Below are 26,003 nucleotides of genomic sequence, written 5' to 3' on the forward strand. Positions count from 1 at the left end.
ACTGCACATGCTCAGGAGCACTGCCAAACTCTATGATAATATATGATATTTATATATATGAGATATATATCTCATTCAAGTCCAAGGTTTACGTCCCAGGAGCTCCCCGTGGAGCTCTGGCTGAAAACAGATTCCGAATCAGAAACCTTGATTCCGATTGTTCTGTTCTCTGAAAGCTGCAGGACCGAATTTCTTAAATAATAATATTATTTCTCTCCTCCCACCCCCCGGATAAGCCCCCGCAGGGAGTCCGAGGAAGCGGGCAGGTGAGGCGGGGGGGGTCCCCTTTCCCCGCCCCTCCCGCTCCCGCCTCCGCTCAGCACCCTGGCCAGCTCCTTCGCCCTCCCCCCCTCCCCCGTTGCCTCCCCTCCCGCTACTTCCGGGTCCTCCCCGCCGGCTCGCGGGAGGGGCTGGTCCGGAGAAGGAGGGAGGGAGGGAGGGAGGGCCGGGCCCGGCGAGGAGCGCCTATATGAGCGCGTGCGCAGTGGCGCCGCAGCCCAGACGGCGACAAGATGGCGGCGCTGCGGGCCATTCGGGGGATGGTGAACGGAGCCGTGTCCGAGCTGAGCGGCGGAGGGGCGTCGCGGGAGCAGGCGGCCGCCGTCACCCGCGACTACCTCTCCCAGCCCCGCCTCAGTGAGTAGCGGCGCCGGGAGGCAGGCGGGGCGGGGAAAGGGGACCCCCCCGCGCCTCACCTGCCCGCTTCCTCGGACTCCCTGCGGGGGCTTATCCGGGGGGTGGGAGGAGAGAAATAATATTATTATTTAAGAAATTCGGTCCTGCAGCTTTCAGAGAACAGAGCAATCGGAATCGCGGTTATTATTGCTGCCTTGTTTTTCTGTGGATTGCTCAACAGTGTCCCGTCCTCCCTCCCTCCTCGGCCAAAAAACCCCCCAACACACCCCAGTAATACAAATTTTATTCCTCCTCCCAAATCCTAGCAAGCAGGAAGAGCCGTCATGTTGTGTAGAAGGTGGCCTTTAACGGGAGCTGGGTTTATGTAGCCCCTCCTATGGTTGACGCCGGCTAGTGGCTGCAGCAGTGATGGGAAGGGATGACTAACAGCATTATCATTTATATTAATACAGTATGTTCCTTTTTATCGTTTTGCACCCTCAGTGGAGAGGACAAGGCGCTGCCCCGAGGGGTAACGAGTCTAAAAATAAATGCATATAAATAATCCTTCTCTTCTCCCTCCTGCACTGCCCTTCAGCTTTTTTTCTCTAGCGGTTGCTCCTTATTTTTTCCTCTTTGGGGTCCAAGGTTCAAGGCCTGTCGGCCCACCTCTAATGCATTCTTGTTCTCATTCCTCCCTTCTCTTCTTCTTTCCCTTCTTCCCCACCCTATCCGAAGCATTTCCCAATTTGTGAATGTTCCATTCTCTGTCCACAGTGTGCCACATCTATTCTTCCTACGTTTGCACTTTTCGTGGGGGGCAAGCAGTGGGCACAGCTGCTTTGTTGTCATCATATCTCTTAAGAGTGATTTGTGCGACTTGTAAGTTGAGCGCTCTGCAATCCTGCAGGCTGAGGTCCTATGCCCACTTACCTAGAAATAGGCCCCAATGAGCACATTGGGATCTACTTCTAAGTAGACATGCTTAGGATTTAACTGCATGTCAGTGTAACTGCAGCATCTGCCATATTGGTTCTGCATTGGGGCACGGTAGAGTAGTGGCATCAAATAAATGCTTCCTGAGCTGGGAGACAAGAGGGATTGTATTGAAATTCATCTCCCACTGGGTTTTTTTTAGATGTGTGAATATAAGCCTCTGGACAACTGACCGCACAATCCTAGCCATGTCTACTCAGAAGTAAGTCCCATTGAGTTAAATGAGGCTTAAGTGAGAAAACTTCACTTCTGGGTATGTTCACTCAGGATGTTATCATGGGTTGAGTTCAGTGGAGCTTACCCCCAGTCAATGTGTTCAGAACTGCAACCTGAATTAGGTAACCTTTATTTTTAAAATAAAAATAAAAATGGCAGGTGCTCTCCCTTCCAGCCAGTTAGTGCAGGAAACTCTTTTTATGAAAGGGCAAAATTTCACAATGCAGTCTCATTGCTTGGCTACTTTGTTGGCTGTGCTGATTGGTGCCTCTTGGTATACAAGAGAGACCACATAAAGGACAGATGCTGGACTCTGTTTATACTGTATTCTATTCCCATGAAGTTGCTAGAAGCCCCTCTCATTTAAGATAACAAAAATCCCCAAGCAAGGCCATTGTGGATTGTCTTTAAATGGGAAATGAAAGTAGGTGGTTGTGAAACATTCTGTAGGTTGACTAATCTGCTCAGCCTAAATCTCAAGGTCATGTGGTACACTGCAGAATCATGTGTAGCAGCAGATGGAGGCAAGATGGCTTTTGCATTATGGGATGTCTAGCTCTAACAATACAGTGGAAATGCTTTGGGGATAAGTGTTATCTTTTTGCCATGTGTGAATAGCTCACGCAAAGCCTTTGTTATGTTGATTTATTGACACCTGAGTTAGTAGGGATAGAAGTGTTAAGTAGATATGCATCCCAGGAAGGCACTGCTTCCAGAAATAAAGACTAACTTAAGAGCTGCTGGTGTAGAAATTGAAATGTTAAATAGCTATGTTTTGTCACATGACAACTTTAAATTCTTGTGGCACTTTAAATCAAAATACTGCTGTTAATTATGTGAGGTTACCGGTCCTAGTATTGGGTCTGAGTACCCAAGGAGGAAGCAGAGAACATGTACATCTCACTGATAAATGTTTGTTTAAATCAGTAGATTGTAACATATCAAAGGTCATCGGTCGTAGTAAAAAGCTATCTTGGGCCACAGCACATGACTGTCCTATGCAATTGTCTTAATAGTTAAAAGATCCTTGGAAAACTGCAGCAACTATAAGGCTGCTTTCCTATATAATCTTTCTATGTAAATATTATTGATTTAAGACATTTCTAAGCAGTGTTATATGTATGATAATGCGCTGAAAAAACTCCTTTTGATAACCCCAGTAATTAAAGCTTTGATTTAGTCTCTAAATTACTGTCTTGGAAACTGCGCAATTTGAAAATGATTAAAACAAACTTTCTCAAGAGGTACCCTTGGCCAGTAAAGCAAGATGAGTGCCGCAACCCCAGAGTCATCCGTGACTGGACCTAACTAACGGTCAGGGGTCCCTTTCCCTTTACGAGATTGAGTTAGGATATGAGAAACCCACATTCAAATCTCCTCTAAAGGCCACAGGAAGTGCAGGTCTGCCTGGAGGTGCTCACTTAAGAAGAGCCATGCTGGATCAGACCAAAGGCCTGTCTAGTTCTCACAGTGGCCAACCAGATGACAATGGGAACCTCACAAGCAGGACCTCAGTGCAACCACATTCTCCCTTTTTACGGTTCCCAGCACTTCCTGATAACCTCATGTTTGTGGCCCTAAAAATAAGGATGTGTGTGACTTGCCCCTCATCTTAGCTGTGAAGCTCTCTTGGGGGTTTGTCCAAACCACACTTCTCAGTCTCAGTCGTTGGAGGGAGGGTGAAATACATATGACTCCTTTGTCATAGTTAGATAACTTCCTGGTGAATTTTAAGTAGTGACTTCCCTCTGTATAGAGGTGGCAAACCTAGTAAAATGGCTCACTTCAGAAGCTGATGGAATCTGAAGGATGCTTGAGACCACTCAGAAAAGCTGGCACATCTCTCAGTGCCCCAGTTGCTTTATGGGACACATAGATGACTGACATTACACACAATTGCTCCTAAGCACCTTCTTGGTTTAGCCAAGAGTTTGAGGCCATGAAGCCAGTAGGGAGACAGCTTGAATGCAAGTAGGGGCATCTGTAAATGTAGCCAAATACAGGGGATTGTGAAGAAATAACTCATTTCTGCCATCATTGTTCTCTCATTCTGCCAGTGAGGGAAGGGCAGTAGCAAAGTTGTAAAGCATTTGATTTGCATGCAGAAATTCCCAGGTTCAAGTCCTGGCATCTCCAGGTAGGGCCAAGAGAGGCCCCAGTTTGAAACATTGGAGAACTGCAGCCTGTCAGTGTAGATAATACTGAGCTAGGTGGGTTGAAGATCTGATACAGCTTAAGGCAGCTTTCTATAACAGCAGAAGACCCATATCTCAGTGCTATAGCATCTGCCTTGTGTGCAACCTGGAACATCTTGATGTAGGGATGGGAGAGAAGCCTGTCTGAAATCCTGGAGAGCTGCTACTAGTCAGTGTCAACAATAATGAGCTGTATGGCCTAATGGTCTGACTCAGTATAGCAATTCCCTTTGTTTCTGTGCCATTGGGAAGGCATCTTTCTTGTTGCTTGGAGCCTCCTTCTGACCTACCAAAAGACATAAATACTAATATCTGATAATCAACAACAGCAACAAAATTATCTGATGCCTGCTGTGATAGTTGCTACTTTATTTGAGTTTAAATTACTCATTTTCATCACAATTTGTTATCATATTTCAGTCTGTGGACATATATAGAGCACCATCTAGTCCTGTTTTATTGGATGGATTTAACTTGTTACGGCATGAGGATATGACAGGGTGCTTGGAGAGCTGTAGCCTAAGTCCTGGGTGTTTGATCCTTGTGTCCTTTTTGGCTCAAAGCGTTGAGCAGCAGATTGACCAGCATGGTCCAAGGAGTTAATGAATGTGAGTGTGCCCTTGACTATGGCTTTCTTGGATGTGAGTTTGTGATTGCAGTGCACCTTCAGGCAGAGACTAATTATTTGATTCATTTCAGCCTTGTTTTGGTATAAAAACTCTCTTAGTTGTCCTGATGGACGACTTATGCTGAGGGAAGGACAGAAGCAACATAGGCTGATCTGGTATAGGGCAGCTTTTTATCTGGCCACAGTGTCTACTATTATCTGCTTCGGCTGGCAAGGACATTGAGGGTCTTGTATAGAAGCCTTTCCCATTCCCTTTCCCCATGACTTTCTTAACTGGGGTTACCAGGTGTTGGACCTTAAATCTTCCTGTGCTCTGCTACTGAGTTCTGGCCCTTCCCCAAAATAAAACAAGGTGGATAATCGTCCCAATGGTAGGCATGCAAAAATCTTGGTTATTCTCTCAAAAAATCAGTAGTCTTTTATATTCAAAGCAGGACATGTAAGTTCATATGCTGATCTGGTTACTGTAAATCAGGGGATGTGTGATGGTTGCGAAACTCATGGAAAGGGGAAATCCAACCTTGCAGCGGCAGAGATTTGCTGCATGGACTCTGCAGACTTGTACAAGTGCAGGAACGAACAGCCTCGGTTGTGCCAATGGTACAGGTGGTCAGACTCTGGTAATATCTACAGTAGCAAAAAGGGACCAGCCTTCCCCTGTACACTTTTGAATTGCTTCTGATGGAATAATTTGTCTCCATGAAGATGCTATAAACCAGTCTCTAGTTACTGAAAAACAAAAACGCTTTCATTTCGCCTCCAGCTTTCCATTCTAGCTTATTGCCATTATTGTTAGTTGCCTTTTTCCTTGTTGGGGGTCTACCTTTTCCTTGCAATACTGTATTGTCATCCTCTAGTGCAGAAATAAGACTGAGGAAGCTATCTAGGGACAGGTAAGTGAAGCTTGCTGGAAGCCCACTGATTATATTGAGGTTTCATTGTTCTCCACATCTACATGAGGGCTGGTGTCTCTGTGTTGGGAGCCCTCCCATTTGTGTCCTCCCAGCAGCTGTGTTGTTCAGCTGGATGTTTTACACCTTGGTTCAGTGCCACCAGCTTCATCACACAGGCATCCTGAAGGCTTTAAAAAGTATTCTGCCAGAGAGAAGGGGAAATAGACAAGTAGGAGGATGTCAGCTGTGGGGAATGGGATCTGAAGCAGGCACTGTGAAGTTAAGGGGGCTGGGGAGTGTAGAAAGTACTTTGCCTCTCCTTAGATGGTTTCCCAGTGCTAGGAAGACCTAGAAAAGTCACCAGGATGTAGTCCTGCATATGGTGATGAAGGCTTTTCAGCTGATGTGGCAGAAGTCTCTTAATCTGCTAATAATGCTTCTTTCTGCAAATACATGGGTGGGGGGTTTTGGTTGGGAGGGTGAGATTGGGGGGCCCATTGGTTAGGGCTGGGCCTTCTTAGGCAATCTTTCTCTTTTTCTGTCTTAGAATACAGGCTTTGAGCCAGCTGTCCAAGCTGTTTGTGTGATGGTAACTAACTTGCAGATAGTGATAAAACAAGGAAATTGGATTGTTTGGAGAAATGACAGGAAGTAAGCTCTTTGCTCAGGGAAGGGGGTTGAGTGCTGACGAGGCTGTCACGAGTTAAGAGTTCCCCAGACTCACGGCTGTGTTAGCTGAGCCGAGAAGCAAGCAGTGTTTTAATCCAACTTGAAGCATTTAACTGGGGGCAGTAGGAGCTCAAAGCTGCAGTTCTTATCTGCTTAGCTTTGTATTTTTCTCTACATATAGCTGAGCAAAGATAAAGGTGAACAACACATTTTTAGGTGATAGTTACGTTTTAGTCTGAGCTGAAAAGTAACCTGAAAAGCATGCACAAAATAAGGCAAATTAAAACAAATAGATTCCAAAAAATGGTCCAGTTGTTCTCTCTCGAGACACTTCTGAAATACACTCAGTTTGTAAGACTCCCAACAGGTTATTTTTCAGTATTGGGACAGGTACTTGGAAAAATTTCTTAGTGTATCTTTGACTAAATGGAGCACATGGCTAGAATCTTGGGGGTGATTCTCTTGTTTGATCTTCTGTTGTTATAATGCAAAGGAGCTTATCTTGAGTATCTTCAAAGTAATCTTTTTTTGAGTTACAGGAAAGTTTTTATTGTATATCAATAGACTTTGTTACCACTTACTAACAGTGTAAATATCTCAGTGTTGACATAACAGCTACCATATACTGACATACTTGCAATGAACAAAACCGTACTGCTGTTTCACCACCACCCAGGTTATGCCCTGCTAATTCATATTGTAGCCAACACAAAGAAAAGAACATTCCCTAAGGCATAATTTTAATGGTAACGTTACTCAGAATCGAAGTATTGAAATATTGCTTCTAAAGTTTTAAAAGTTGAACATATATAAAACATGTTTGAAACCTTGAACAAAAAAGATAGCATATTTTATGTGTGTGTAAAAATGCTCAACACTTTTAGAAGTGAAGTGATGTTTTAATATTTCCATTTTAGTGAAGATTACCATTAAAATAAGCAGTGGAAGGGAGAGGGGTTTGGATTCCTCAACACTTTCTCTTCCTGGATGACGCTTTGTGTATCTGGTGGACTCTTGGCCACAACCAATAAATCCTGGTTTCTAAGGGGCTGCAAGATATTCTCTCGTGTTTGCTATAAGCCAACTAGCACCATAACACACCTGCCCTTCTGGGTCCTGTTGGGAAAACTCAAAACTCAAACCGGTCGAGAGTCTTGCCCCTTGCATATGTACTCAGAAGCAAGTCTCATTGAATTCAAGGAAGCTTATGCCTGAGTGGTTTGTAACCATGCAGCAGAATGCTGTGTATATTTCTGAAAGACTTATTTCCAAGTCCTACTATATTTAATGGATCTAATTCCCAGGTACATGGGATTTCAGTTCTAGACGTATTAGTTGATTATCCTGTTCTAGAAATAATCTGACTTGCTCATCCCTTCCCTGTGTGATTAATGATTACTCCGCTGCCGTGTGAGCCTGATAAAGCCTTCTGTCTCACTAAAACACTCCTATTTGCAGATCATGTGAGACTGAAGCATTTGACACACTTGGGGAGAAGTATGCTGTTTGGAAGGGCAGTGATGAAAAATAAATATTGTTCACAGTCAGGTCCTTTCCTCCACCCATATCTCATATCTGTACAGTCTTAAGCATTAAAAATATACTGTACTTGGGGACTTTAATACTTTTAGCAAAACCCCTCAGAAAAAAAATACATTTATGGAAATTACAACAAAACTAAAAATTACAGTGCAGTTACAACAGACTAAAAACAGCAGTGATAAAATGCAGTTAAAAAGGCAGCATCTAAAATGGCTATCAGATGAGATGGGTTTTAGCAGCATACCAAGAAGTGAGCAGCAGTGTGTTCAGGTGAACGTCCTTAGCCAAAATATCAGTGTTCCAAAATATTAGTGCTATGATAGAGAAGGTCATGTGTGTGTGTGTGTGTGTGTGAGAGAGAGAGAGAGAGAGAGAGAGAGACATTGCACATATTAGTTAACAGAACACACACAGTGTGCATTTTAGCAACAGAGTACTGTGAGATTTTTGGGGTGAGGCTTCCCCACTTCAGATTAGGCTTCAGAGAGATTCTACATCACTTCTGTTAAGCCCCCAGACATTCCAAAGCACCCTGATTTGGCTTGGTTTTGTACAAAGCCTTTGTACACCCATAGCACACACAACCTCCGAGTGAATAATAAAATTAAAGATTGAGAAGGCACTCCAATCTTAACTCCTGACAGCTGCAAAAATATATTTCCTTGCAATATGTCTCTTCCTTGCTCCCCGCCCCCCTTCTAAATTAGGGAGCTGAGGTGAGGAAAACATTGGGTGATGGAATCAGGACTGGGTTTTTGTGTGGCAGGACTGTAAATAAAGTTCTGATACTGAAAACAAATAGGCCATGCATGTATGCGGGAGGCACCTTATTCCTTAATTCTCTATTTACCACCGTCTCCTCCGCCACCCCAGTTTTGCACCTAGCTCCAATTGGTGTTCATTCTTCTAGTAAAAAAACAAAATGGATCTCAAAAACTCCAAGTCTTTTATGCGCATATAAACCAGAGGTGGGCAGAAACAGAGTGCAGAACTTAGAATTGGCTTTGGTTGCCATAACATCTGCTTCTGCAACTCCTTGGTTTCTGCCCCTCTGTTCTTATGTCTCTAGCCTTATTACAGAGCTGCTCTGTCCCCAACTCCAGCTTCTGCTAGCAAAAGTCCACCCATCTCACTGGTAGAGTGTAAGCTTGGCACGCAAGAGCTCCATGTTTAGTCCCTCACACATCTAGTTAAAGGGTTTAGGCTAGCAGGGGTGGGAAATATCCCTTGGAGAACTTCTCCAACTTGCATCAGTAAGATGGTGCTGGTGTATGTGGACAAATGGCCTGAAGCAGTTTCGTGTACGACTGCGTTAGCTAGGCTTTAAACCCTCTTCTCCCAATGGCTTGGAAAGACAGGGAAGAGAGTGCAGCATCCACCTGTTTAGTTGGGGGAAATGCCGCTAGAGTTGACTAAACAACAAGTGGACTAAAAAAAGTGGACAGGAAGCTCTCTTTTGCCAGAAGTATGGGGCCAGATCAAGGATAGAGTGAGTTTGCTTGGGAATCTTGCTTCTGTTGCTGCCTGCCCCCTCTTTCAATTTCAACTAATATTGGTTGAAATGCAACTTCGTTACACATTTTCCTAATTAAGAGTAGAATGTGTTGAGTTGAGCACAACAAGCAGGTTATTGCCAGTGTTCAGAACCATAATAGTTAACTAACTGGAGTGGCAAGAGTTCTTGAAAATGTGTGTTGGTTGATCCAGCACTCTGCAGAGCTGCTTAACCCTGCAGTAAGACTCTTAACACAGCTCCATGCTGTCAGTCAGTTTTCTTTCCAAGCACTTGAGATGGTGCAGATACCTCAAGGCAGCGTAGATAGGATTGTGTTTCCTAGCCATTGGCTGAAGGAAATTTAAGCTTGTAGAGTTCAACTAATGGATGACTCTGAGGGCACTTGGCATTGCTGTCTTAACATTCTGTGTGCCAGAGATCCTGCCCCCAAGATTATTATGGATCTCGGCTCTTGTGTCAGTATGAGATGTCTTCTTTGGCATCACAGCACAGTGTAAAACAAACAAGGCCTGCTGTGAGCTTCTCTACAAGCATTGTGCTGTTCACTTAAAAGGTTTTTTCCCCAAAGGAAGATATTTGTGCAGGTTTCAGCAGAATAGCATAACATTCATAGCTTTGTACCTTAAATTGTCCTGATGCCCACTTGCTTAGCTGAAGGTTTGGTGCCTTCCTACACTGTGGGCTACTGCAGTGTGTTTCAGGATCTTACCCACTGCATAGCTCTCCCCAAACTGAACACTAAACAGGGTGTGTAATGGAAAGGATAATTAATAAGGTCTCATTATAACCAGAGCTGGATAAATTGTGTGTGTCTGGAAATGTGATTCAGGCATCTGGGACTTGAAATTATTCTCTAGTCTTGCCAACAACCCCATCTCCTGAATTTAAAAAGAATTAGTTACCAGCTTCAGCAGTTGGCTAGCTAGTAATGGGTACAGTACAGTGGTACCTTGGTTTAAGAACAGCTTAGTTTATGAACAACTTGGATTAAGAACGCTGCAAACCTGGAAGTAGGTGTTTTGGTTTGTGAACTTTGCCTTGGAAGCAGAACATGTTCCGCTTCCTGTTGAGTGTGTTCCATTTGTAAATTGAGTCCCCCACTGCTATGGGAAAGCACGCCTTGGTTTAAGAACGCTTTGGTTTAAGAACGGACTTCTGGAACGAATTAAGTTTGTAAACCAAGGTACCACTGTAATGGGTGAATGGTGTAGCAGCACACGGAAGTGGTACAGTGAGGGGGCCCTTTGGCCTTCTTAGCCATGTTGCAACACTTAATACTCCTGGACAAGTGACATTCCTTTAAACAACACATTCCCCAGGTAGTTGCACTTTGTCTCCCAAAGGCAGCCTCTCAAGCAGTAGCGTAAAGGATCACACTAGCATGTTGAGCAGAGAATGTCTTGATATTCTGGCTGCCTTTATAATTGCAAAACCATGCACAATGACTTCTGTCAGAATGTGTCAAATCATAAATTTACTAAGTTGTCTTTAAAAATACCTCTCTCTGGTTGTTTTTCAGCATATAAGACAGTATCTGGAGTCAATGGACCACTAGTAATCTTGGATCAAGTGAAGGTAACATTGTCTTTTTGTGGGTGTTTCCGTAAAAAGGCCTTGTTGTGACTGGCATTCTGCAGATTCTCCTGGCAACCTAAAATGGGAATGATCCTTCCTTCAAGGTTTGCATAAGGGCAGTTGAGTCTTCCCGCTGCAGAGAGTATTTTCGTAATAAAGTATCGAGGCAACAAATGGTTTCTCTCAACGATGCTCGTTGAATTTCCCATTTTGATAATACCATTGCAGTGAGTGGTTGTGGCCTAAGCAAACTCAAAATGTAATGTGGATTTTTAAAAATTACTTTGGAATCAAAATATTGCAACATTCTTGCATCCAAGCAAAACCCTTGAAATTATCAACAATAATTTTGGGTTGTGTCCTGTTTCATTGCATGATAGGAATTAATGGCTAAAATCCATGTTTAAAAGTCTTTGTTAAAGTAAAATTTGCCCCACTTGGCTCTTCCCAGCCAGTTATCCAACTGGTGCAGAGCCCCTGTGGGAGCACAGCAGGAGCTATCAGCGCTGGTATGTCAGCTTCTACACCTGTCCTCCTATTCAGTCTACATGTGCTGTGGAAGATCACAGAGAGGGCTTGCCATAGAGAAAGGTTTCCTCTGAAACGTGTACACACACGTACACCTTGAGCAGCATTATATGGATCCTCTGTTCTCACTTGAGTTGTGGAGGCATATAAAAACCTATACCCTTTTCAGGGTAAAATTAAGTAAGTGTGCCCTGTATGTCATGGAAGAGAAAGAAGGTTAGACAGTACTGCTTGTTAGGCTTCGAATAATGCTGTTACAACTGGGGTGGCGCAAACAAGCCGACAATGACCAACAAAGCAGTAGCAAAAGGCTGACCGTGTTTCGGTCTGAATAAATGTGTCTGATTAAGTTGTGAAAAGCAACATTAACATGCGCCTGTCTCCAGTTTCTGAATTTGGCCAGGAGGCTGGCATCCATGCTTTCTCACGGTTGATGATTTGAGTCTTTAATGTAGATCAGTTCTGTTCCTGATGGAAGCCTCCTGAGCTCCTAACTTGTCACTTAGTTCCCTAGGTATGCAGAGATTGTGCACTTGACACTACCGGATGGAACAAAGAGAAGCGGGCAGGTGCTGGAAGTCAGTGGATCCAAAGCAGTAGTTCAGGTAAATGGTGGGGTGACCTGCTTGATGGAATTGATGTTATTTCCTGTGTATCTATTCTTGGAGAGAATGGCTGGTCTTGGAAGGGTTGCCCTGTGTCTGCAAGTTGCACATAATATTTTATTTGGAAGCCAGTGGCCAGAAGGCTTTTTAATTCCCAGGTAAGTTACTGCAAAAAATCCCATTTGTTTTATGTGTTGCTTTAGTATTCATGCTTTTAAAATGCTTTTCAAACTCTAGCGCCAGATAACCATACTTTTGCTTTTGCACTTTCTTTGTATTAAAAATAAATAAATGGCTGTTTGTCACCTCTTTTTAAGACTTTAAGAATTAATAGAAATTGGTTGCTGAAGGAACAAAGAAGCAAGTTATGAGACAACCAATTGTAACATTTGTTTATGATCCAGTGTGTTGTCTGCGCATTGTTTCATCAAAAAGTCTATTTTACCTACCTACTCATTCACTTGCAGAGCTTGTCCATGCAAATTGAAGCAGTGAGATTAAGCCCAAAATATGAAATACTAAAATATTTGCCTCTCTTTTTTAGGTTTTTGAAGGAACTTCAGGTATTGATGCTAAGAGAACCTCATGTGAATTTACTGGGGATATCCTTCGAACCCCAGTATCTGAAGATATGCTTGGTAAGTACAAGATCCTTTTTCTTGGATTGATCACTAGTCCTTGGCCAGCTTCTAAGTACACTGATAGCTATACTGTTAATATAGTTGGTCTCCTGGTAACAGGGACAAATGTTCTCTTGTTCTTTACTCTGCAGGGCGAGTGTTTAACGGATCAGGAAAGCCCATAGACAGAGGCCCTATGGTCTTGGCTGAAGATTACCTTGATATCATGGGTATGTTTACCATAACATTGCTAACATAAGGTTTGCCCTTTAATTTCTCAGAGAGATGTACTTTCAGCTTAGTGTTTGAAAGGCGCTAGTCAGCATAAATACAAAACAGTTTAGTGATTACCCATTGTACAGACAGGAGTTTAAGTAACTGCTTGCTTCTCAGATGATGGCTTTGTTTGCAGGAAACCAGAATGAGTTTCCCAAAGCTCTCCTTGTTTAGGATCAGCATTGGCAGTAGAGGGCTCCAGACACAGACTCGTTCATAGCACATAAATAGTATGTTGCCCTCAGGTCATGCTGAACCCTTAATATTACACACCATGTTAGATTAAATGTCAGAAATAGCAAAGTTGTTTAAAGAAAACCTTATTGTAAGTAGAACATTGAGAAAGTTTCCTTCCAGTGTGCAAGTCTCAGAACTTAGGAGTGGAACACTGGATTTAATATTCGTTACTGAAACTTGAATCTAACTTCTTGGAAAATGCAGGTTGAAAATGATGTTTTCCCCCCTGTCAAAATGAAATAGGTCAACCAATTAATCCTCAGTGTCGAATCTACCCAGAAGAGATGATTCAGACTGGCATTTCTGCTATAGATGGCATGAACAGCATTGCCAGAGGACAGAAAATTCCTATTTTCTCTGCTGCTGGGTTGCCCCACAATGAGGTAGGTGTTTTAGCAGGACTTAATGCTCAGGTTTTTTTGTTGTTGTTACTGAATTTATATCCTGTACCGCCCTATACCCGCAGGTCTCATATACCCGCAGGGCGGTTCATAGAATAAAATCAGAAAATAAAACCACAAAATACAGAATCAAAATGAAAACAACAACCCAATGACACCCCCCCCCAAAAAAAACCACCACGCATTCTAAAATGGCATAGTGGTCTACTGCAGCTTTTGTTTTTTTTATACGGCTTAGAGTTTTTTATATTATAGGTGGCACAGAAATGGACAGGAAGAGGGTGATCAGGAAGAGTGGGGATATTGAAACCAGTCCCTTGTCATGGCCAGATCACTTCCTGCTGATATTAAGCTTTCAGCACTTTTTCTCCTCTGCAGAGGCGGGGGACCTATTAAGATAGTCTGCCCTTGGAGGCTGATGTAGCCAAAGGATTTCCAGATAGCTGATATGATTGGCGCTGCTGTCAAAGCCCTGGCTGGCCTCTGGAACACCCAGATTCACACAGTGCAAAGAGTGCTAATAGTCTGCAGAGGGTGGGGGGGTTCCAGATATACCCTGTGCTGCAGACTAATCTTAATGTGTGTGCTCTGTGTAATATTTGAATTGGGCTAATACTTTGGAGGAAACAAATACCTTCTGGTGCCACTTAATGATGTACTCAGATGCTATACCACAATCCTTGCTCCTTCTCCCTGGTTTTCATGCTCCTGGTAGTTTTTATTGCCCTTGGGATGAAACATTGGCAGATGTGGCCTACTGTGCATGCATGAATGGGCCATGCCTCTTAGATTCTAAGTCTGAGGCTCTTCAGGTCTTATTGGCTAAATAAGGGGATATAAACACTTCTGAAATATAAATTACCTTGTTCACTGGGGGAGATCCCTCTCTGAAACCCTAGAAAGCTGCTACTAATAAGTGCAGACTGGACCAAATGGACTCTATTCAATGCAGCTTGCTCATATACCTTGGGCATACCTGAAACAGAAAAATATATTTATGTTATTTACAGGCTGCCCTATAATGCTTGGCAGCTTACAGAATGAAAAAAAATGAAATGGGAAAAAAATACACCTGTACAACAAAAATACAGTAAAAGAAAACTTAGGTATTAAAACACCGAATAAGCTTTTTTTAAAAAATGGGTTGGATTTAGTAATGTTTTGATAGTTTTTTTTTAACCCCCCATGATATTTGCATCTCTTATGAACACATTTTCCTGCTTGGCAGGCGTCTTAACATACTACCCTACGTATTCAAGTACATCCTGTACACTAACCATTGTGTTTAGCAGTCTGTCAAAGACGAGTAAGCATGCTTTTGGTGGTATCCAATCAAGCGCTAAGGAACCTGTTCTGTTAGCACAAGGATTTGTGCACGTGCAGTGGTCACTCTCTGTGCACCCCTAAATCTATTTAGGGGGTTCCAGCCCCTCCAGAGAAGATGGGGGTGCAAGGCGCATGTGCAGCAAGGGGAGGAAGTTCCCTTGGGCATGTGTAAATCCTTGCGCTAATGCAACAAGTGCTTTGGATACTGCCCTGTGTTTTTTTCTTATAGTTCATATATGATAAAGCAGACTCTCAAGTCCCCTTCTCTTGTCCCTTGGAAATCTTCCTAGAAATTAAAGCCTTGTACATTGAAAACATGGGTGACTCTGGAATATCCTTTTTCAGATAGCAGCTCAGATCTGTCGCCAGGCAGGCTTGGTGAAGAAATCCAAAGATGTGATGGACTACAGTGAAGATAATTTTGCCATTGTATTTGCTGCTATGGGAGTAAGTAGCTAAATGCATACAAACTGAGTATTCCAGTTCATTATCTGTCACCATCTTTGCCGCCCAAGTTGGAGGTACTTTTATGTAAATAATTCTGCATGAGCTGTTAATGTGCTATGGAATTGGCATCTATGAAACAAAGTACACAGTATCTGTTCATCTAAAAACCTCTAATTTTGGTCCCCAGACTAGCCGCAACAGGATTCCTTGTTCACATGTATAGAAGAACTTAGCCAGGGTACACTTTAAGAGTTGAGACCTTAGTTTTGATGGGAAAGCTGGCATCCCATTGAGAAATGATCTCTTAAAGCGATTGCCATACTATTTCCTCTGCAAAGTAGTGTTTTCACTTCTATGCTTTGGTCATGCACCAAAGAATTGTTCTCAGGGATTTGCAGCAGATGCTTTATATTATAACAACCTGAGGACTTGTGCTTCCCCTTTAAAACTTCCAGTTTTAAATGTGAGCTGCAGCTCCTCCAGTTCTCGTTTTCCTTGGCTCTTTTGTCTGCTCCCTCTTTCACCACTATTGAGCAGGGAAGGTGAGCTAAAGGGCAAGGGAAGGAAAAAAATGGGGTAGGGTGGAGAAGTACAAAGTGTAGCATTGGCTCCCTTAGTTGGACTCCAGCACCTTTTAGCCCCAGTTAGCATGGCCAGTGGTCATAGGATGGTGAGAGTAGTGGTAGTAGTAGTAGTAGTAGTTGTAGTAGTAATAATAATAATAATAAGAAGAAGAAGAAGAAGAAGAAGAAGAAGAAGTTTTATTTATACCCCGCCCTCCCCAGCCAAGACTGGGCTCAGGGCGGCTAACACCAGGTATAAAAACAATTGATTAAAATACAACTTAAAAACAAGATTAAAATACAACATTAAAATGCAGCCTCATTTCAGTAGAAACTCAAATCAAAAACTTTTGGGGGATGAAAACGTCAAATCTTCACCAAGGCCAACTATCCAGGCTGGTCCTACATGGGCCAGGAAAAAGCCAGGGAAGTCCCCAAATAGGAATTCCATCACAGAAGGAGAAAGGAAAGGGGGGGAGGGAATGAGTCCAGCAACATCAACAGGACTATCTCTGCTTTTAATAATCACAACTGTTGGTGTTAAATCGGCTGTGTTAACTTTGTATTATCTATCAAAGCTTGAAAGAGGAGCCACCCTCCACTGCTTGACAACACATTGGCTTTATATCGCTTTGACAGATTGAAGAGGCAAATATGAGAATATACAGCATGTGCATCCTTAGTTAAGGATAAGCAACAGTCAGAACTGGAGAAACACATCCGCTTTTATGCTGTCAGCATTTTGGAAACTTTCATAAATTGGGTCTAAATAATACTTGGCTTTGCAACTGACCTAGTGTTGATGCTTTGCTGTAGGTGAACATGGAAACAGCTCGATTCTTCAAATCTGACTTTGAAGAAAATGGCTCCATGGATAATGTGTGTCTGTTCCTGAACTTGGCCAATGATCCAACGTAAGTCAAAAAAATGTGACTTTATATACAGCTGGAGGAAATGTAGGGAACTGAGAATTGGAGAAACTTGTCTCCTTCTTTGAAAGACTATATTGAAATGCAGTCATTGTGCAAAGTTGGATAGAAATTTGGCAAAATGGTAAACATTTAGGAAAACAAATTTCTCTGTCACAGTGAGCTTTGCTTCTCAAAAAACATCCAAGTCTCTCATATACATCTAGGACAGAATGGAAGATGGCTGTAACATGGCACTCAAAACGCCTAATCCATTTATATTTTCCTTTTTAAAGCTTTTATTTATGCAATTTTAACAGCTTTTATACAGTATCCACCGCTTATCTCTTTTCCTAAGACTTCCCAGTCCATCTCTCTATGGCATTCTAGAGGACTCTTGATCTGCTGCATATCCTGATAATTTCACCCATTATCATTTCAAGTCTTCCTCTTTAGATGTTACCTGCTGCTCATACGTTAACTCCTACTTGTAGGTTAAATTGTATATTATACGTTCTAAGAAAATTTCCGAAACACCTCCACTCTTATTCCTTTAGTTTCACGGTCATGGTTACTAATTCTGTGTATTCTATCAATTTGTTCTGCCAAATTTCCTTTGTGGGTATCTCTTCTTTCCTACATATTAAAAAAATGTGGGAAACAGGTTGCATTCTTCTTTGCTACCTTTTCCTGCCCACCTGGTGTGCGTATCCTGAGAATGGGGGAAGATTCGGGTTTGCTTCACATTTCGGAGCAAATCTAGCTATTTCACCTCCACAGTCCTGTGTGTGGATCAGAACATAGATTTGTGGATTAAGCCACATAATCAACTAATCTTTCTCTATAGGGCTGTGTACTGTACTTGCAAAGTGGTCTGAGGGCTGTTTTTTATTTCACTAACATGCTACTTGGGACAGCTAACGTTTCCTTCATGGCCACAGAGTAAAAAAACAAAACAAAAAACCCACTATTTTGAAATACTCCCACAAAGCAGCTGTACATCATAATGAGTCATCCTTCAAGAAGAAGATGGCTGCCTCCATAAATGCCTATGGAAAAGATGCAAACTGCTTTTTTTAACCTTATGGCCAGCAGGAGGCACCAGCTGCTTTAGGAAACTTTAAAAAGTTAAAGCAAGAAAAAGGCAGCCCTTGGACCACCTCGTAAGTACTTTATTTAAACAGATGGATTTTAAGACAAGAAAAAAACCCCATAAATAGAATGATGAGATGGAGCTGGGTTTGTGCAGGTATGAAATGAGTAGGGGGTGGGGAAATAGGCCAGGGTTGGATGGATCAACCTATCTCAGTTCAGCATAACATTTGACTTGAGTGTACACATTAAAATGCAACACATGTAGGCTAAGATTGCCTTGTTGATTTCTGGATTGTTTTCATTCTGACCTACTAATTTTATGTGTGTGTGCCTTATACACACAAGGACACCTGGTGGTGTCTGACATTAGGAGTAAGAGGGATGGAACGGGACTTTATTTGCTTCCTGTCAAATGGAAAGCCATCACTCATGAGTATTGCCCAATCAGGCCTTCGGTCACAGCCAGCTGCTTCCAGCCACCCAGCTATGAAAGCACATCTGATCAGATTTGGAAAGATCTGATTCATTGTTTGTAGCTTGTGCTTTCAGTATCATTCTCTTGATAATTGGGGAAAATGAACCTCAGGCCCAGGAGCCAAATGCATTCCTCCAAGCCTGTCTGTCTGGCACGTCAGTCTCTCTCCAACCATGAACCCCCTTAAATGTTTTTGCTAGACTGGAATATGCCCTTTAACTTGGACAATGCTTCTTGCTTCATGGAGGATGGCAAGGGGTATAAGAATGTGTGTGGTGACTAGCTCTATTGTACAAAGGCAAAAATTATATTTGTTGCCCCATCTGCTTATACCTCTGGTCCCACCCAACTCTGGCAAGTGGCCCCCGGAAGGTTGCTCCAAAGGGAATGCAGCCCTAGGGTTGAGAAAGGGTCCCCAACCCTTTACCACAGGTGGTAGAAAATGTTGCTAACTCTTTAACCACTAAACAACTCCTTATGCATATTGACTGTTGCACTAGACCTTTCTCCTTCTGAACTGCTCTTTCTCAGAAGTAGGCATAAGGCTTGTGTCGAGTATCACTTCCCATTCTGCATCCACATTAATTGGACTCCCATTGCTCTTTTTCAGCATTGAGCGCATAATCACGCCTCGTCTTGCTCTAACCACAGCGGAGTTCTTGGCTTATCAGTGTGAAAAGCATGTATTGGTTATTCTGACGGATATGAGCTCCTATGCAGAGGCGCTGAGAGAGGTACTTTATTTACTGTATTCAGCATACCAGTCCTTGCCTTGCATGCAAGTACTTTGTCAAAAGGCTGAAATTCATTAATTAGGGAAGCTTGAATCGCACCTTTGATGCCATGGAAGCTCACGAATTGCTCCAGAATAAGTTAACCAAACCTGGAGAAGGAGGATACTGAGTTACTGGGCTTCTGATTACTTGTGAGGTGCTTGCAGAACCTGCTGTTTATGATTCTTATTGAATAATGATTACTTTTGAATGTTCCAATATGCATGTGTTTTGTGTCCTCTACTAGGACATTAATGCAGAGATGCTTTGAAAATTCAAAATAGCCTTTGATAACCTTTTCAAATACTACCCCAAACTCATCTTCATTGTTCCCGACAGTCTATAACATTGAGGGGGATTAGGCAGGAGTTGACACTGACCCATGTACTTGCACACCTGGGTTTCTGAGTTTAAAATGGAATAAATTATCTTTCATCAAGGGGCACTTCCTCATGTTTTCTGTGCATTACTTCTTATGAGACATTTTTCACTCTGCGATGCCTCAATTGAACACACCCTTTAGACTCATCACTGCAGACTGCGCTTGTTGCTGCTGCAAGCTATTATACAGTGCTTTGCATTGTACCCAATGTACATTATGCTTCACCCCATAACCCAAGGGTACAGAACTTGTGACCATTTGTTGTTGGACTACAACTCTTTTCAGCCCCAGCCAGCATGGTCCATGGTCAGGGATGATATGGAGGGCAACACCCCGGTCATAAAAATGTGGATCTCTGCCTCTAAGCCCTAATAGACTCAAGTTTGACAGAGAGGATGGAGAGATAAGGGTTAAGCTGTCAGTGGTCCTCAGATCAGCAGAGCAGAAGCCCATTTCAAAAGGAGTTTTGATGCTGCCAGATCGTGAGCTTCCTTTCCCCCCCATTTGATTTTGCAACTTTTCCTGGTAAGCCCACACTTTGCTAACATTTTGCTTTTGTTCTAATTCCCCAAAGGTCTCAGCAGCCAGGGAAGAAGTACCAGGCCGCCGTGGCTTTCCTGGTTACATGTACACTGATCTGGCCACAATCTATGAACGAGCTGGGCGAGTGGAAGGCAGGAATGGGTCCATTACTCAAATTCCTATTCTCACCATGCCCAATGATGGTGAGTCCTTGTCTTACATTGCTCCTTCCATATTGTTTCCATCTAGGCAGGGGTCCACAGATACCAGGAGAAGCTCTGCTTTTCCTTAGCACCCGTTCTATCGCCACTCACTTGGCAGATGCATAAGGCTTCTGTCATTGCTAGACGGCTGGAGGAAAACCTGAAGAGTCTTCTGACTTGCAAGAATTGTGGGAGAAGGAAAGAAACTTCTCCCAATTTTCCTCCAAATCACAAAGTTCTTAGACTTCCCCTCCAGCAAATGTGGAGCGAGAAGCAAGCCCTCTGCAAAAATATTTGGAGAGAGACAGAAACATCAGGCATTTCTTGGCATCTTCTTGATTGATGGATTTTTTAAAAACAGCAATGAGAAGGTTGTGAAAGTTCAATGTATTACCCCCATTGCATGCCTGGTTTGCACTCTACACCATGCCAAACTTTGGCTTAGTGAGGCCATGCAGATATGTGGACTCCTGCACAGGAGCTTGCAGCCACATTGCTCCTCCATGGTCCTTTTTGCTGCCATGGTGAGCTAAGCTAAGGTCTGACTTGGCATGTTTTCCTGACCTTGGCTTCGCTCAGTGCGAAAGCAAAAATGACCATGGAGGAACAAAGCGACTACAAGCATCACTACACGATCCTGCAAATCTCTGCAGTCCCATTAAGCCAAGGTTTGGCTTAGCATTTTGTGTAAACCAAGCCAGTGACACATATTGAGACCAGGTTTGCATATCCCCATAAGGCAGGCATAGCCAAACTTGGCCCTCCAGCTGTTTTGGGACTACAATTCCCATCATCCCTGACCACTGGTCCTGTAAGCTAGGGATGATGGGAGTTGTAGTCCCAAAACAGCTGGAGGGCCAAGTTTGGCCATGCCTGCCATAGGGCAAGAAGAGAGAGTTTTTCTTCCTCCAGTAGCTAATGGTTTCTTTTCCCTCAGCTTTCATTATCCAGATTAGAGTCTTGAATATTTTCCTCCTCTGCTTCCTCCTGTTTGTACTTCTACAGACAAAATCCATACTTGCTACATTTCCCCCAAATACCACAAAAATCCTATTCTCAAAGACTTCAGATGATTCTGTTACCCATGCTGCTGAGATAAAATCAGTCTTCCTGCTTGGTTAAGTCTTGATCATTACAGCATCATGATACATTGCCTGCAGCGGCCAAAAGAAATCTGAACGCACAAGATGCTTAGAAAAGCTGGTGTGAATTTTAATCCTTTTTAGTATTTTAACTTGTTGTATTTTTTAGTTTATGGTATCTTTTCCTGATTTTATAGTCTAAAACACTTTGAGGATTTATTTATTTTTTTACGATCATATAATTTACATACCATACGATTGTGGTATGTAAATTATATGAAATAAGCAAATAAATAAATTTAACTTGTTTTTCAGATATTACCCACCCCATCCCTGACTTGACGGGATACATTACTGAAGGCCAGATCTACGTAGACAGGCAGCTGCACAACAGACAGGTCAGTATGCTATCTTCAGGATGTCTTCGGGATGAAGTGTCATGCCCTTCTACTCCTCTGTACTTCTTGAGACAAGCAGTTTTAACGGCAATTGTCATACAATGCTGTCTGCCTCTTATTATCAGGGTGCCCCTGAGACTTGATTACAAGAGCTAAAATTGTGGTTGTCTTAAAGGCACAGGCATTATGGTAAGGTGTTTCAGCTAGGTTGTTTAGTAATTAATATTGTATGGTTAGCACCGCCAGAAATGTCTATTTGGTGCCCAACTTCATTGAAATATTTCCGTTGTTTATTTTATTTTAAGTATTTATAAACAGCTTAATAAAAATTGTCTAGGCAATGAACCTGGTAAATAAGGTAAAACAATACAAACAAATGACCCAATTAAAATGTTCCCAGGAAATGAGTGCAGTAGTGGGGCAAAAACTTACAGCCAACCTGAGAAAACAAGTATTATCCAACTTAAAGACCACTAATTCCTACAGCGATATTCCGAAAATTTATAATGAAATCTTCCAAATGTTCGTAGAACTTAGTACTCCACCTAAAGTTTGGGTACTTAAACACAGCGCTAGCCCTTGGTTTGATGATGAATGTTTCCAGCTAAAAAGAAAACTGCGCCAAACATTTAAAAATAATCGCACTAAACTAGAGCCCTCTTATCTTGATGAAAAAAGAAAATATCATTACATTCTGGCCGAAAAGAAACAGAAATATGCAACCCAAAAATGGCTACAATTACTTGACTCAATTCAGAGCAAAAATAACAAAGCGTTCTGGAACCTAGTGTACGGAGGATTGAAAGCCGAAAATCAACTAACTCTACCACCAATTGCAGAATCCAAATGGTCCCAATATTTTACATCTGTATTTAACAATCTACACAGTGAACTTAAAGGAAATGAAACCACTAAAAATAAAATCAATAAACTCCAGGAGTGGCCAAGGGTAGAAGAAGAGGAAATTAGAGAGATAGTTAAAAATTTCAAATCGGGGAAATCTCCTGGGCCAGACGGTCTACCAATAGAATTATTTAAGACCTATATAGATTGGTGGGCAGAACCCTTAGCTCAATTGTTTACTCTCATAGATAAATATGGGATCATACCTGAGATATGGTTAAGATCAATAATTATCCCAATCTTTAAAAATGGCGACCCAAAAGAACCAAGGAATTATAGACCGATAAGCCTATTATCAGTGATAGGGAAAATCTACGCTAAGCACCTTTTATCTAAACTCCTTACCTGGATGAAAAATCTAAATTTACCAGGGAAAGAACAAATAGGTTTCTCCAAAGGTTGCTCTACATTAGACCACTGCCTTATACTTATGCATTTGGTTGAAAAATACAGATCTCAAAGGCAATCTAAGATATTTGCTGCTTTTGTAGATTTTCGTGGTGCATTTGACTCAATTGACCGCCCAAAGCTGTGGAGGAAACTCGCAGAATTAAAAATTGATCAGCGCTTATTGATCCTAATAAAAAATTTATACTCTTCCAATATCTGTCAAGTCAAACTTAACACCAAAGGTCACCTTTCATCAGACATCCCAAACTCGAAAGGGGTAAAACAAGGGTGTATTCTTGCCCCCTTCCTATTTAATTTATTTTTATCAGACTTGCCAGATCACCTTCAAAAAATAGAATCACATGCCCCTAAACTTAATCAGAAACCAGTTTCTCTGTTATTATACGCAGACGATGCTGTTCTACTATCATTAACGAGCTTGGGTCTGAAACGTCTTATATCTTCTCTGATCCTTTACTGCGAATGTAACAAGCTCTCTATAAATTACGAGAAGACAAAAATTTTGGTCTTCTCGAATGGTTGGAAATTAGAGAAATGGAAAATAAGAGGGCAGGAAATCCAACAAGTGAAAATCTATAGGTATCTGGGAATCTTATTCCAGAGCAATTTAGGGTGGGCAAATCATCGCACAAATGCCATAAAACAGGCAAAGTGCACCTCATCAGCAGTTACCCGTTTTTATTATCAGAAAGGCAATCAATTTATTCCTGCGGCCAATCAGATATTCCAAACAAAAGTGCAATCCCAGATATTCTATGGAATACCGCTATGGGTCCAAGCATATAATAGTGATTTAAAAAAGATTCACTCCAGCTTTCTGAGACGTATTCTTGGACTCCCAGCTGTGATCAAATATGAAACAATGTGTGCAGAAATAGGCATACACACAATGGAATATTGGGCCTGGTCCACCTCAATAAAGTACTGGTTACGCTGCCATTTTCGCTGCCCTCCATCAAGTCTGCTCGCTGATTTGCTCAAAGACTCCTACAAATCAAGATGGTATCAGTACCTCGAAAAAAAGATTGAATCTTTAGGCATCGAGCTGGAGCCCCTGTACAATTCTAATGAGCAATACATTTTCCATAATATCCTAACTAGACTAAAGGATGTCGAGAGGCAAAATATTATGGCAGCTGTAAACAAAATTTGTTCGCCCATATTCTATGATTTAAATATCTTAGATAGCAGAGCCAATTACGTCACCAAATTAATAATTCCAGCCCAACGTAGGGCTTTTATGCTGGCCCGTTTGAATGTTTTTCCCTCAGCATTTGTCAGGGGAAGATATCAAAACATCCCTAGAAACAAGAGATTCTGCAGATGTTTTATGAATGTCCCGGACACGGTAGAGCACATTCTCTTTCAGTGCCCATTGTACAGTACGCTCCGTCAACGCGTGCTGTCCCCTCTTTTGGGTGGTCTGGAGCCCCAACAAGGTGAATGTGTGGGATTCTGCCTATCCGACGTTGACCAAAGGGTAACGGCGGGGGTAGCCGAGTTTTTGGTTGCAGTCCTCCAAGGAGCAGGTTAACAAGGAAAACCACTGATTTTATATGTATATAAATATATATGTATGTAGCCAACTGCTGCCTTTCTGTATATATCTCAAGGCTTTTATATGTTACTTTTTCTTTTATCGTTTTGTTTGTATAATGCCTAATAAAGGTTTGAATAAGTAAGTAAGGTAAAACAGTCATAAAACAATTTGCCAGCTGATATTTAAAGGCTACATTTGTTCTGAGGGAAGTGTTACTTCAAAGCTGTATTCCTTGATGAAGCTGGGGAGGAAGGATTTCTTTTTAATAATACAGTGGAACATTGGTTTTCAAGCATCTTGGAAGCCGAACATTTCGGAAGCCGAACGGCTTTCGAGGCGTGTTTTTCAATTTTCCCCATTGAAATTGCCAATTGAAATTCCCCATTGAAATTGCCAATTTTCCCCATTGAAATTTCACCTCAGTTGTCAGACGTTTCGGAAGTTGGAACGGTCTCCCAGAACGGATTACGTTTGACAACCGAGGTTCCACTGTATTACAAGCCAGGGAAGTGCAAGGGAGGTATCAAGCAGGGAAATGTCTGCTTTCTGTTCCTATGCTATTATTTTTGAATCAAACCATTTAACGTCATGTCACAACAACCTGTCCCAAGCTCCTGCAGCTCTTAATTTTCACGTCTCTCCTTCCAGATTTACCCACCTATCAACGTACTTCCCTCTTTGTCTCGATTGATGAAATCTGCTATTGGAGAGGGGATGACCAGGAAGGATCACGCTGAGGTTTCAAACCAACTGGTAGGTGTGACTGTTACCCTTTTAAGTACAGTGGACGCTCGGGTTGCGAATGTGATCTGTGCAGGAAGCATGTTCGCAACCCGCAGCGTTCACAACCCGCAGCGCTGCATGTGCGCATGCGTGGGTTGCGATTTGGTGCTTCTGCGCATGTGCGACTGCCGAAACCCAGAAGTAACCCGTTCCAGTGCTTCTGGGTTTCAGCGCATCCGTAACCCAAAAAAACGCAACCTGAAGCGTCTGTAACCCAAGGTATGACTGTACGTGTCTTGGAAGGTGGGGGTGACATAGTGGACAAGCTATTATGAAACTTGAAGTTGTTTCTTTTAGGATTTCTAATTTTAAAGAGGTGGGGGCACGAATGTGGCCCTTCAGATGTTGCTGGGCTCCATCTGCCAGCCCAGCCAGCATGACCAATGACCAGGCATGATAGGAGCTGCAGTCCAAGATCAGCTGCTGGACCACAAGTTAAATCTGTTAGTGCTTGGGCAATCATATCCTGGCTACCTGTCCCTGACCACACTCTCCTTTCCCCCTAGTATGCGTGCTATGCCATTGGGAAGGATGTCCAAGCCATGAAGGCTGTTGTAGGGGAGGAAGCGCTTACTTCCGATGATCTTCTCTATCTTGAATTCCTGCAGAAATTTGAGAGGAACTTCATTGCTCAGGGTAGGTATGCCATCCATCAGATGCTCAGTGTTGCATAACTGTTT

The 26,003-nt window shown here is 42.5% G+C and overlaps 1 protein-coding gene across 1 annotated transcript in view; it reads left to right on the plus strand.

Moving 5' to 3' along the window:
* The first annotated feature begins 426 nt into the window (after positions 1-426).
* ATP6V1B2 (ATPase H+ transporting V1 subunit B2) overlaps positions 427-26,003 on the plus strand; it is a 28,375-nt gene continuing 2,798 nt past the window's right edge. Inside the window, exons 1-13 of the mRNA XM_083588754.1 lie at positions 427-636; positions 10,790-10,845; positions 11,880-11,978; positions 12,523-12,616; positions 12,751-12,828; positions 13,355-13,494; positions 15,184-15,285; positions 16,665-16,762; positions 18,937-19,060; positions 20,056-20,206; positions 21,604-21,686; positions 25,189-25,293; positions 25,830-25,959. Coding sequence (XP_083444880.1) covers positions 513-636; positions 10,790-10,845; positions 11,880-11,978; positions 12,523-12,616; positions 12,751-12,828; positions 13,355-13,494; positions 15,184-15,285; positions 16,665-16,762; positions 18,937-19,060; positions 20,056-20,206; positions 21,604-21,686; positions 25,189-25,293; positions 25,830-25,959 — 1,384 coding nt within the window. The 5' untranslated portion in view covers positions 427-512. The remainder of the gene's footprint in view (positions 637-10,789; positions 10,846-11,879; positions 11,979-12,522; positions 12,617-12,750; positions 12,829-13,354; positions 13,495-15,183; positions 15,286-16,664; positions 16,763-18,936; positions 19,061-20,055; positions 20,207-21,603; positions 21,687-25,188; positions 25,294-25,829; positions 25,960-26,003) is intronic.

Source organism: Podarcis filfolensis (assembly GCF_964270895.1).
Source record: "Podarcis filfolensis genome assembly, chromosome: 15".
Lineage (NCBI taxonomy): Eukaryota > Metazoa > Chordata > Lepidosauria > Squamata > Lacertidae > Podarcis > Podarcis filfolensis.